The following is a 12,985-nucleotide window of genomic DNA, read 5'->3' as shown; positions in this document are numbered from 1 at the left end:
ATCCAAAAATATGTGCACAAACATTATTCTAATGTCTAGCACATAAGTGTTCAACAGTTCATTTAGTGAAAATACCATGGCCTGTCTCAGGTCTTCAAAATGACATCTGCTTTTTAGCACTCTAAAGGTATTTCCCAACATGTTGATTTCTTGGTTTCTGTTCCCATGGGTATTGATTGTGGATTCAAGTAAAAGACCCTTGACTATTTTAATTTCTCTCTTTATCACGATACTGCTTATTGGTACAAGTTCTGAGGATGTTGAGATGTAATTCATACTGAAGGTGAATATCAGTAAATGCTTCAAGACCTCTTCACTTTCAACAAGCAAGGTTGTGTCATCTGCTTATCTGTTATCTTCCTCCAATCCAGATGCCAAGATCTTCACACAACCCAGTTCCCAGATTACTGGCTCAGTTACATGTAGTAAGTGGTAAAAGAACACAGCCTTTATGCACACCTTTCCTGATTTTAAACCAGGAGGTATCCCTTTGTTATGTTTCAACAACTGTCTCTTGTTAGGGAAAAGTTCCACATAAGCACAGTTAAGTGCTCTGGAATTCTCATTCACATTGTTATCCATACTTTGGTAATCTATGCAATCAAATGCCTGCATGGTCAAGACAGGTAAATATCTGGTAGTCTCTGATTTCAGTCAAGATCCATCTGATAACTAGGAATAATATCCCTAGTTCTTTTCATTTCACCCTGTAGTTGTATCTTAAAATTTAACTGAACTTTAATTCATTGAATATGTGAAATTAGTGGCTTTCTCTGGTCTCTCCCATCCTCATTGGTAATCAAGACTGTAGTAGTCCATCAAAAAGAGTAACTTTGAGCCATAGAGATAAAAGGGATTGGCATATAACACCTGCCCTAAGTTTGACAGCAGTAGTGTTATCCATGTGTGTAAAATGTTGAAAATTTTATTAAAGAACTTACATTCCTTTTCCATGTATAGTCTGTACAATTGATTTGCTTTTATTTAGAATGTGGAATTTCATCAGGCCCTTACATTATTTGAAAATTGGACAACAATCTCTAATAATTGTTTACAAGGTAGTAGACATTCTAGCCTCAATACCCTCAAGTTTCCTCTCTTCTTTGATTCTGTGCTTCACCCAACTGGCCAAAGTTAGGGCTTAAGATTTCTCCAATATTGGTCTCCAGTTCTATTGTCATTGTTAACATAATACACTTGCACAGATCAAGTTCTTGCTCAGCTCAACCATTGAAAAGGTGAGAACAGTGGATCCTGATGTTTCTCAGAGGAAGATTATGTACTATCTCATTTGAAGAGCCTTTAAAAAGGCAAAGAAAAGATATTAAAAGCTGTTTTTGCTTCAGATGTGTTAGTACTTCTCTATTATTAAAGAGAGTTGTCTAACATCCCTAAAATGTATTACGTTCTATCCTGGTGCAGATTTTTTAAGTAGCTAATCTTTGTTAACTTCTTTAGATCACCTTTCAGCATTTAACCCTGTAATAACCATTTTTTGGACTGATGTTACAACTGTTTTCCTCTCAAAACTTCTCTAAACTATAAAACTTAAAGCCAAATAAATTGGCAGCTGTAGTAAGATGCATTTCATAAACGGAATCTGGAAATGTTCACAAATACTTTGCTTAATGCACAAAACCAAACTTACTATCATGAATATTTGCCTCTGACATTTATGTGTAATAATGTAAGTTTATTTCATTGTGATAAGTTTCTAAAAGTAGTGTAAATTAAGCACTACTGAAAACAATGAAACTTTGGAAAGTTGATTACTTTCATCTTTTATAAAATAAGAATTTGCATGTTCAACTATCAAGTCCTAAATTTAGGCAAACAAAAAAATAGTAGTACATAACATGCTACCTCACACTCTCCTTCCCCCAGCAGGCTGGATTATATCTCTTTGATTTATACACTGTGACTTTTTCCTGCTGTTTTCTATCAACCTTAATTGTGAAAAATGGTGCAATGTTGCCCTCTTGATATTATTTTGGAGATCAGTTAGGTCTTAAAACATCCAGATGCATACAGTTCTACACATATCTGTAGAATTAGCTCACTAAAGTCTGCTCGGCAATATTTTTTAATTGACTTACGTGTTCTGTGGGAAAAGAAGAATCATAAAAAGCCTTTGCAGTTGCATTCCTCTCTTCACTGGGCTCTCCCTTGGGATCTGGATGCATACTGGAGTTATTCTGAGTGTCAGCAGCTCTGTTGATGCTGGTAGTATCTGATTGACATAGAGGAAATGGCAACAACTGAATGTTATTCTCTGGGCACTCCTTTTAGTGACCGAACTTATTTCTCTCTGATCCATGCTTTTGTACTTAAAAAGTAACCATGTCTCTTTTCATTTTACTCTAAATATTTTATAGTTTTTACTAGGCTTTGTTTTCATGTTAGGCATTCCATTTCATAAAACAAACAGAAGGTTTTACTATATTTTCTAAAACCTGCTCACTATAATTTCCCATTAAAAAGAATAAATGCCATAAATGTAATTATCTTCCAAGACAATAACTCACATAAATGATTATTCCCGATTCCCCTGGTTACTGCATTATCAACACATGTAAACATTTATATAGTGGACATTTCACCCATTGAGATTAATGGCTAAGATCTGAATCAACTAAATGCTGAATGTATAAAATATATTTAAAGAAATTGGCTATAATAAAAGCACCACATACAGCTGTCTACAAGGGGTTACTGGGTTTTATAAATAGTTAAGAATGATTTAAAGAAACTTGTCAACTCTAAAGGTTAAAAGATGCTTGTGGCATGTTTGTTTAAGAGTATTTTACAAGTTGAATTAATACAGCATGTTAGATATCTTTCCTTCCATCGTATTTCTACAATCAAGAATTAGAAGAAAGGGCCTGTGAGAACATGGTAAACACTAAGCCATCCCCGGAAGGAGCATCTGACAGACTCTAAATTAATGGACTCCAAAGTAAGACACTCCGTTAGAGTAGGAAAATTGTAGTTTGGGGAATGAAGTTTTAGTATTTTCTATTCCTCCACCCCCTACCTCTCCAATGATGCCCATAAACAAGATAAATATTTTTTAAAATATTTTTCTCAATTTCCTTTAAAAGTCTAATGACCACGTAAATCTTTTCTTGTAACATTTCTTGAATGGGTCTAATACATGCTGTTAAAATGGCAAAATTCCCTTAAAATCTAAGAATGTTTGACAGTCTAGATAGCTTTGAGATTGCTATTAGCAAAAGAAAGGTATTTTCCTCATGATAAGTGATTATGCATCTAAACTAATATTTATTGTTATCTTCAGCTAACATACACAGTACTTATTCATGATATCTTTCCATTTTAAATATGAAAATTTTCAAACACACGCAAAAATAGAGTATGAACCTAGCGTCAACATCACCCAGCGTCACCACTTATCAATATAACTTCTTTTATCTATTGGCTTCTGCTCCTATTCTTTCCCCTCAGCCCACCCTAGAGTATATTTAAGTAAAACTTGGACATTATGTAATTTCATGTGGTGGTTCTTACTAAGGCCACTCTTCTCAAGCATCTAAGATTTGAGCATGTTAATAGAGGCATATAGAAGTACTGAATTTAAAGGATTTTAAGTAGCAAATATTAGCGATGTGAAATATACTAATGCAATACTTCAGTACTACTTGTACAATAAGGAATGAAAACAACTTTGTTTTCTTACCTATTCCAGCATCCTTCTTAATTTCACCCACATCAATATTTTTACCAACTGTCATTGGAACAATCTTGTTTTCAGATGAAACGATTGGCCTTTCCTTCAGCCAGGGAAGCATGCTAGAAGCTGAAGTACTCACTGTTTGACTTTCAATTTGATTTACTTTTGACCAAGTACCAGGATCTAAAAAATTCCAGCGTACGGGAGTTTTCTCAGTTTTTTTGTCTGAAGTTGAAAGATCAAAGGCTGACCTTCCACTTCTATTTACTAAATCTCCAGATGGCTCTATGTGAAATGAACACGGGTCTTCTAGCTGTCCTTTAGTGTAAACTTGTTCTGAAATGGTGTCATTTAATGACTCTGTTTTCTCCATAGTATTTAATAAAGAATGCTGCCCTTCATGAACAGTCAAAAAAAGGGAGAGATCTTTTTTTGTGGCTTCAGTTATGAGATTCTCGTCAATCTGATTCTCTTTATTGGAAAACGGTGATTCTGTAGAAGTTGTCGTGTGAATAGCAGTTTTCATATATTTGGCTTGTGAAGCCTGTATATTTTCATGATCAGTTTGAAGAAGGGGAATAGTCACATTACTATTTTCTAGATATTCCTTAAACCGACTGCTTTGCATGTCATTCAGATCTTTCCATGTGGTTCTTGTCCCAGGGTTTGAAGTGGGTTTCACCAACATAGGCACAATATTAACGTTTTTACTTGAATTTTCATGAAGTTTCAAATTATCACTGGAAACAGTGGATGAAATGGGATGACTGCCTGCTATGTCACAGGGAATGCTGAGTTTAGCCTTTTCCAAAGTATCATTACAGACTTGCTGAAAATCTGAAGTTTGTTTAACTGGCAATATGCTGCACTCGCCTTTTTTATTTAATAATTGTATTTGTTTTATTTTACATAGTTTGTCATCTAACATAATGTGATTTGAATCCTGTAAACTATATTTTTCACCCTGAACAGGATCCTCTTTTACATCTCGAGATGAATTCAGATCAGCTTTAGTTTGGTCAGTATTTGTAATTTCCCTCTCAGCGTTTTCTTGAGTGCCCAGAAGAAGTCTAAATTGCTGTTTGAATGGTTCATTTTCAGAAATATTTTTATTATGATTTGTACTGTGAGCCATTTCATTTAAAGTACTGTCAAATGCTGTTCTGTTGTTTTCAACTTCCAGATATATGTCTGGATGCTGATGATCTAATCCATCTGTACTTTTTGGGTGAATCATTTTTGTTTCTACTGCCATATCGAACAATAGACTTCTTGGTGGTTTAAATTCTGTACATCCATTGTCTTTTTCCAAGCACACCTTGTCTTTTATATTTGCAGCAACTGATTTCTGAAGGCCAGTAACATTTAAAGTTTGTCCTTGACTAATTAATTTTTTGTCTAAGCAAAGAGTTTTGCTTAGGAAAATTTCATTTTGGTTTTCATTCTGTGGTACAGTATTATCGACATCATTCTTGCAGCATTTTTCAAGAAGCTGTAAATCTGTCATGATGAGAATACACACAAAAATTGCATATTATATATCTTTAAAAAATATATTTATTTCTATTTTTATTTATTTTAAATGTTGTTGTAAACTGAAGACTCAATTCTGACTTAACTTTAAATATTTCATTAGCCAATAATTACACAAATACAATGACACCAATTTTACCTAACTACTGAATTGCTTTTATCATAAATAAGCATTTAGTTAACATGCTAAATATTTGACTCTATCCATATTAACTATTTCATAACAGCAAAAGTAATTTGTTTTTAAAGGAAAGAAACTTGTGGGGTTACAAAGTGGTTTTTATATCTCGTCTACTTCCTTTTGGGCATCCAGCACAATTCCATATAAATATACAGCTAATTATGTAAAATATCATTTACCCTAACGTTTATACAATTAATTTTTATTGCTACCCTGATCCAGCTACATACATATGTATATACATACATATATATACATATATATGAATCGCTAGCTGTTGTCTTCAAGACTGACACTCATCACTTCATTATTCACCCTGCAAATATTTTGAAATGATGGGATAGTTCTAGACATGTGTACAGAAAATCTACTTAAACCAGACATTAATTTTATCCATGCATGTTCTAACCATAGACTTCAAGTTTTCAATATAGATTCATAATCTGCATACAAACTTCAGGGCTTGAATGGGCTTTTTTAGTCCAATCTTTCTCTCTACAACATCTCCACCAAGTGGTTGTTTAGCCTAGGTTTGAACATCTTCAAACAATCACATCTTTCAACAACTCTTTTTCAAGATGAAAGAATTAGTAAATTGTTTCAATGGTTTCAGAAGACTCATTTCAACTAAGAAAGTGCTCTAGAACTGATTAACAGAAGGCTACTGGTGACCAAGAGAACATTCTCAAAAAGCAGTGAAGACAGAAACCAGTCAGTGAGAGAAGGCAGAATGTATTTTCCCCCTACATATATTGACTCTTAAGAAAAACACGAAGAAAACTTGTTTTGGTATGGCAAATACAAATGAAAAGACATGTGTTTGTCCCAACTGTTTTACAGAATCATCAAAACAACTATTGTAAATATGTTTATTCTCTTGAATTTCTTTGAGGGCCCCAAGCAGTGGTTTGCACGAAAGCCAAATAATACAAAACCCACTGCTATCGAATCTACTCCAACTCATAGTGAACCTGTAGGACAGAGTCGAACTGCTCATTAGGATTCCCACGAGTGTAAATACTGGAGCAGACAGCCTCATCTTTCCACCAAAGTGCAGCTGGTAGGTTTGAAATGCTGATCTTGGGGTTACCAGTCCAATGCTTAACCCACTAAATTACCAGTGGTCCTTGCTTTGTATAAAGCAATTGTTAGAAAATTGTGTTAATTGATGGCTGACCATTTGTGAGGGAAAAATGTCAATGCAGCAATTAGAAAATATTCAGACAGTTTGAGGTTACCTTCTTTAATGGTCTCTCCGACCTGCAGATCTTTCTTTTCTTCCCTTTCTCTGTGTTCAGTGTCTGAACAAAAACTCACACTATTGTCTCCCCTTCGTTTTTGCACAGAACCATATTCTTGTATGATGGTGACTCCTGGATTTTCAGCTGACACTTTACTGCTTTCACTGCTTACTTCAGGAACATTCTAATAATGGGGGGGGGAAAGATTTCTTTTATGTAAAAGCAGATTGTTTAAAAAGCAAAACATTTGAGAAAACTACTGACAAAAGTAGAATCTGTGTTTTAACTCAACTATTCAGAATTTCTATCTGAAGGCCAAATACTGTAAGAATTATTTTTAAAATCAGTTGGCCTTCAAATCGTATACCTTTAAGAAATGAAGGAAAAATACTTTTACAGACAAACAAAAGCTGAGAGAATGCATTACCAGCAAATATGCCCAAGACAAATGTTAAAGAAAGTTCTTGGACTAAAGAAATTTGGTATGAAGTGGAAGCCTGGATCTACACAAAGGAATGACCTATGTCAGAAATGATAAAGAAGTGACTATGAAATTTTTTATCACACAGATCCAAGAATGGGTTTGGGGCACACACTAAATCCTAGCCCCAATTTAAGAACAATTAGTTATTACATCATGACCCTGCATGATACTCACTCTCAGGAAAGGAACACAGAAGACATGGATGCAAGAACAAAGTGTGGGGGGAAAATTAGATGGTTCTAGCTATCAGATAAAATAGTGCCTGGGGTCATAAAGGCTTGTTTCCAAACAAGCAGCCATCTAAGTCAGATGTCAACCAAGTCCACGTCGTAGAAGCGCACCAACATCAATGACCAAAGGATTATAAATCATATAACCCAAAGCTGAAGGAGGGAATAGTATCAGAGCCCAAATTGTGGAGATTCTGGTGTGTAGAAGACTATGGATAACAGTGGAAGCCCAAAATACATTTGTGAGATCTGCACAGTAAATAAGCCTCCAGTGATTTCCCTCTTTCTAGAATGAAGGGATGGAAATAAAATGGTTACCAAACAGCGTGCACTGGAGAGGTGACTGAGGAGATCAGAATGATATGGTGAAAACCTCGTCAGTTGATCCCTCATCTTATACTTTATACATGTTGGGCTTGGTCTGGTTTTCAGTTTTTTCTGTGTGTGTGTGTTTTCCCCAATGTGGGCTTTATCTCTGATGTATTTGTCATTGGGGGTAGCTGTCTTGACATTTTGTTGTATTTTTTTCTGCTTTTCAGTGTATGAAACAGATTGATGAACCAACAGAGACAGCAAGTAGAGTAAGCGTTCCTGGAGGGTACAGTGGGCAAGAAGGAAGAGAATGTTTTGAAACTGATGGTCATAGCAGTTGTGCAATACTGCTTGATGTGATTGAACTATGGAATGATATATCTGTATTAGCTCCCGATAAAAATGGCTTAAAAGAGAAAAAAAGGATTACTATGACAACATCGTTCTATTAGTATTAAAGCTCAAAGTTTAGTAAAAAAATATTTTAATCTAATTTTTAATTTTCTTTACCTGATAAAAGTGTTATAGAAAGATAAATAGCAATATCTTGTGGGGTTTATAAATATATATAAGTAATAGCATAAAGGATTCATATCATTTAAAATTCACTGCCATTGAATCATTTCCAACTCATAGCAACCCGATAGGACAGCATAGAACTGCCCCTGTGGCTTTCTGAGGCTGCAACTTTTCAGAAGTAAAAAGCCTTACCTTTCTCATCCTGAGTTTGCAGCCCAACACATAAACACTGCCAAGACTCGTAGCACAAAGGGTAGGAAGAGGAAAATGAAAATATACTGTTCTAAACTTCTTACCTGACCCAAGAATTTGATATAACATTATTTGAAATTATACTCTGATAAATTAAACTCTAAAGCAGGACTTGGCAAATTATGACCATAGTGAATAAATCAGAATAGACTTGCCCATGTGGGTTTCTGGGACTATAACTCTACAGGAGTAGAAAACCTCTCCCACTAAAAGCAGCTGGTGACTTTGAACTGCTAACCTTGAAGTTAGCAGCCTAATGGATAACTACTATGCCGCCAGGGTTCATAAAGAGAAATAACCAATTAAGTAAAAAAATTAACAAAAGTTTAAATAAATTAGCAAATTAAATCCCAAACTGAAAACCCAAACTCTCTGCCATGAGGTCAATTCCAACTCATAGCAACTTTATAGAGCATGGTAAAACTGCTCATGTGCATTTCCAAGACTGAAACTCTTTACTGGAGTAGAAAGTCTCTTTCTTCATCAGAGTGGCTGGGTAGTTTTGAACTGGTAACCTTGAGGTTAGCAGCCCAATGCATACCATTATGCCAGTAGGGCTCCTAAACCAAATCTGGTATATATAAAATAATACATTATAACCAATATGGGATTACCTAAGGAATACAGTTCATTTTAACATTTGAAAATCAATAATACAATCCCTCATATTAGTATAATATTAAAAATACATTTAAAATATATGATACACACTTGTATCATATCACATAAGAAAGAAACTAGGAGGAACCGATTATAAGGATCCATATATAACCTCCTCCCTGGGGGACAGACAACAGAAAAGTGGGTGAAGGGAGATGTCAAGATATGACAAAATAATAATTTATAAATTATCAAGGGTTCATGAGGGAGTGGGGAGCGGGAAGGGAGGGGGTAAAATGAGGAGCTAATGCCAGGGGCTTAAGTGGAGAGCAAATGTTTTGAGAATGATGTGGGCAATGAATGTACAAATGTTCTTTACACAATTGATGTATGTATGGATTGTGATAAGAGTTGTATGAGCCCCTAATAAAATGATTTTTTTTAAAAAACGAAGAAACTCGGAATTAAGGCAAATGTCTTCAACCTGATAAAGGAGCTATATGAAACCCTAAAGTTAACACAATAGGAAACAGTAAAAGACTAAATACTCTTCAAGATAAGAAACAAGGCAAACATCCACTTTCACAACTTTTATTCAACACTATACTATAAGATCCTCTCAAATAACCAAACCCCTGCTATTGAGTCAATGCTGACTCACAGTGACCCTCTAGGACAGGGTTGAACTGCCCCCGTGGGTTTCTGAGGCTATGACTCTACATAGAAAGCCCTGTCTTTCTCCTGAGCAGCTAGTGCTTTCGAACTGTTGACCTTGCAGTTAGCAGCCCAATACTACTTCAATGAACAGAAAGATAAACTATATTCATGAATTGGAAGTTAAAATTTTTAAGATGTTATTTCTTTCCAAATTAATCAATACATTCCAGTCAAAATCTCATATACTTTTTAAAAGAAAATGACAAACATTTTAAAAAGTTATGTGGAAATGCAAAAGACCTAAAGTAGACAAAAACAATTTTGAGCAAGAATAACAAAATCAAAGTATTTATCCGTTCTCATTTTAAGACTTCTTACAAATCTAAACTAATAAAAACCAACACCAAACTCACTGCTATGGGGTTAACGCTGACTCATAGTGACCCCCTCAGGGTTTCTGAGATTATAACTGTTTACACCATTTGGATCATAGCTCAATGCTCAATCACTACACCACCAGGGTTCTAATAAAGATGATGTGATATTGACTTAAAGAGAGGCATGTAATGAAGAAAACAACATAACAAAGAGTCCTGAAATGGACTCACAAATATCTGGTTAATTGATTTTCAATAAAACGATTAAAAATAAATAAAATTTTTTTTAAAGTACCAAGGTACTTCAATGGAGAAAGGATAGTATGTTCAAGATACATGTATGATGGAACAACTGGAAAACCATATCCATAAAAATAACTATTAATCTTTACCATATACTATATACAAAAAAATGAACTAAAAATGTAAGACAACTTGCTTATATCTTTTTTTTTAAGTTGAGAAGCTAAAAGTATAAAGCAGGAAAAAAATTATCAGTGGTATTTCTAATTTCTTTAATAGTTTTATATCTTCAACATACTTGAATTTTACCTGAAATGTCTTGTCTTCCTCAAACTTTTTCTGATCACATATTTTATTATACTGTTCTTGTAACTTAAGATGAGCTTCTTTAAGTAGTGATAATTCATTTTCAGTATCTCTAATTTTTCCATTAAGTTCTTCAACCTATTACAAAATATAACCAACATTAGCTAGAAATATATTTTTAAAAGAATATCTTGCTAACACGAGTTTTATGAAATAGTACAAAAAATGTTAACACAAAGTAATAATTACTATTAAAATCTACCATTTGTTGTATACTTACTATATATCCTGTATAATGCTGAGTACTAATAATTTTACACTCATAAAAACCATGTAAGCTTTTTTAATCCTCAATTTGTAGGTGTGAAATATGAAGCACACAGATATCAAGTAACTTTCCCAAGATTACATGGATGCAAATTGGCAGTTGGGATACAATCTAAAGACAAATATAAGAGCTGTGTTCTTATTACTACAAAATTAACATATTGTTACAAATGAAATATGATGAAATTATCTTCATAAAAATTCTATAAAAGTTACACCTTTAAAAAGCCACATACCTCACATTTTACAGGCTGAGGTACAGCCAACTGGGTAGGGAACAGACCAACCCAAGCCCAAGGATGTACATGTCATTCCAACACAAAGAAGGGGAAAAGGGTGGGGGGCGGAGAGGGAAATTATGACACTGAGGCAGTAGGGCACTAATCCTCCCAGGGGGAGGGTATTGTTTAAGTCTCCACAGAAATGAGAGTATGAGTACAGAGCCCACCACAGTACGCCAAACCTTGAGGGCAACAAAATCACAAAGCAACTCATTGCATTTGGTCCCCACCCCCCCACCCCCCCCACCCCCGACCTTCCTGTTATTAGTACTCCCAATTCTGATCCTGAGGGGTTTACCTTACATGGATTTGTTTGTTGTAAGCTCGTATCTGTACCAGTGTACATGCTCCAGTCTAGCCAGAACTGAAAGGCAGGGCTAAGGGGTCATGATAGTGGGGGGTAAGGAAGCTCCCTACTCAAAGAACCAGAGGATTATTATGTGTTTCATTGGTGCTATACTGTGCCCTGGTTGACTCATGTCTTCCTTGTGACCCTTCTGTGAAATGTCTTATTGTGTACAAATGGGTTTTGGGTCTCTGCTCCAATCCCCTTGTTTTCAACAATATGTTTTTGTTTTGTTTTGTGTCTTCTGATGTCTGTTACCTGATCCTGTCAATGCCTCATGATAGCACAGACTGGTGTACTTCCATGTGGGCTTGTTGCTTTTCTACTAAATGGCTGCTTGTTTAACTTCAATCCTTTTAAGACTCCAGATGCTATATCTTTTGATATATCTACTGATAGCTGGACACCATCCGCTTTCTTCATCACATTTGCTTATACATCCAGTTTGTAAGACTGTAACTGTTACGGGAGTAGAAAACCCTGCCTTTTTTTCATGGAGTGAATGGTGGTTTTGAAACATTAACCTTGCAGTTAGCAGCTCAACTTGTAACCACTCATCCACCAGTACTCCTAGATAAAGAGTACTGAGCCCTAATTAAGTTACTTCGACCTAATTACTTACATCTATAACTTGGGCTCTCACTGGCTATAAAATCTCATAAACCAAAAAGTGCTCTTTCATAGGAACAATGAATGAAACAATGTTAAGCTTCACTGAAGAGGAAAAATCACTGTGTAAAGGAAGATTTTTAAAATTTCTCTTAATTTTAAAACACCTACTACAAAGTCTTCAAATGCATATAATAGTCTTTATTTGACATAATAGTCCTTATATAGGCTAACAGCCATGCACTTACCATTTTCTTCAATTGAGTCTATTTTTAGTCATTCTTTTTTTTTATCATTTTATTGGGGGCTCGTACAACTCATCACAATCCATCCATCCATCCATTGTGTCATGCACATTTGTACATTTGTTACCATCATCTTCTCAAAACATTTGCTTTCAAAAAAGCGGTCATCTAGCTGAGAAGCATCAAAGCCCACATGGAAGAAGCACACCAGCCTGTCTGATCACGAGGTGTAGAAGGGACCAGTTATCAGACATCAAAGAACAAAAATCATGTCATTGGGTGCCCACCTTCCCGATACAATAACTGAAGACAAATGTGTGCATAAGCAAATGTGGTGAAGAAAGTTGATGGTGCCCTGCTATCAAAAGATATAGCGTCTAGGATCTTAAAATGTTGAAGGTAAACAAGCGGCCATCTAGCTCAGAAGCAACAAAGCTGACATGAAAGAAGCACACCAGCCTGAGTGACCAAGAGCTGTCGAAGGGATCAAGTATCAAGCATCAAAGAACAAAAAATCATATCATTGTAAATGAGGGTGAGTGCAAAGTGGA

At 35.2% G+C, this 12,985-nt stretch overlaps 1 protein-coding gene across 1 annotated transcript in view; it reads right to left on the bottom strand.

Annotated features, from left to right (window-relative positions):
• Positions 1–12,985, bottom strand: part of CCDC73 (coiled-coil domain containing 73) — a 146,206-nt gene that overhangs the window by 2,585 nt on the left and 130,636 nt on the right. Inside the window, exons 13-16 of the mRNA XM_004708274.2 lie at positions 10,630–10,764; positions 6,644–6,830; positions 3,698–5,191; positions 2,097–2,230 (exon numbers count right to left, since the gene is read on the bottom strand). Coding sequence (XP_004708331.1) covers positions 2,097–2,230; positions 3,698–5,191; positions 6,644–6,830; positions 10,630–10,764 — 1,950 coding nt within the window. The remainder of the gene's footprint in view (positions 1–2,096; positions 2,231–3,697; positions 5,192–6,643; positions 6,831–10,629; positions 10,765–12,985) is intronic.

The sequence above is a fragment of the Echinops telfairi genome, unplaced genomic scaffold (genome assembly GCF_000313985.2).
Source record: "Echinops telfairi isolate 266 unplaced genomic scaffold, ASM31398v2 ScPeMD7_60;HRSCAF=208, whole genome shotgun sequence".
In the NCBI taxonomy this organism is placed as follows: Eukaryota; Metazoa; Chordata; class Mammalia; order Afrosoricida; family Tenrecidae; genus Echinops; species Echinops telfairi.
Note: the sequence above shows the minus strand (reverse complement) of the source record. Positions and strands in the feature narration are given on the sequence as shown.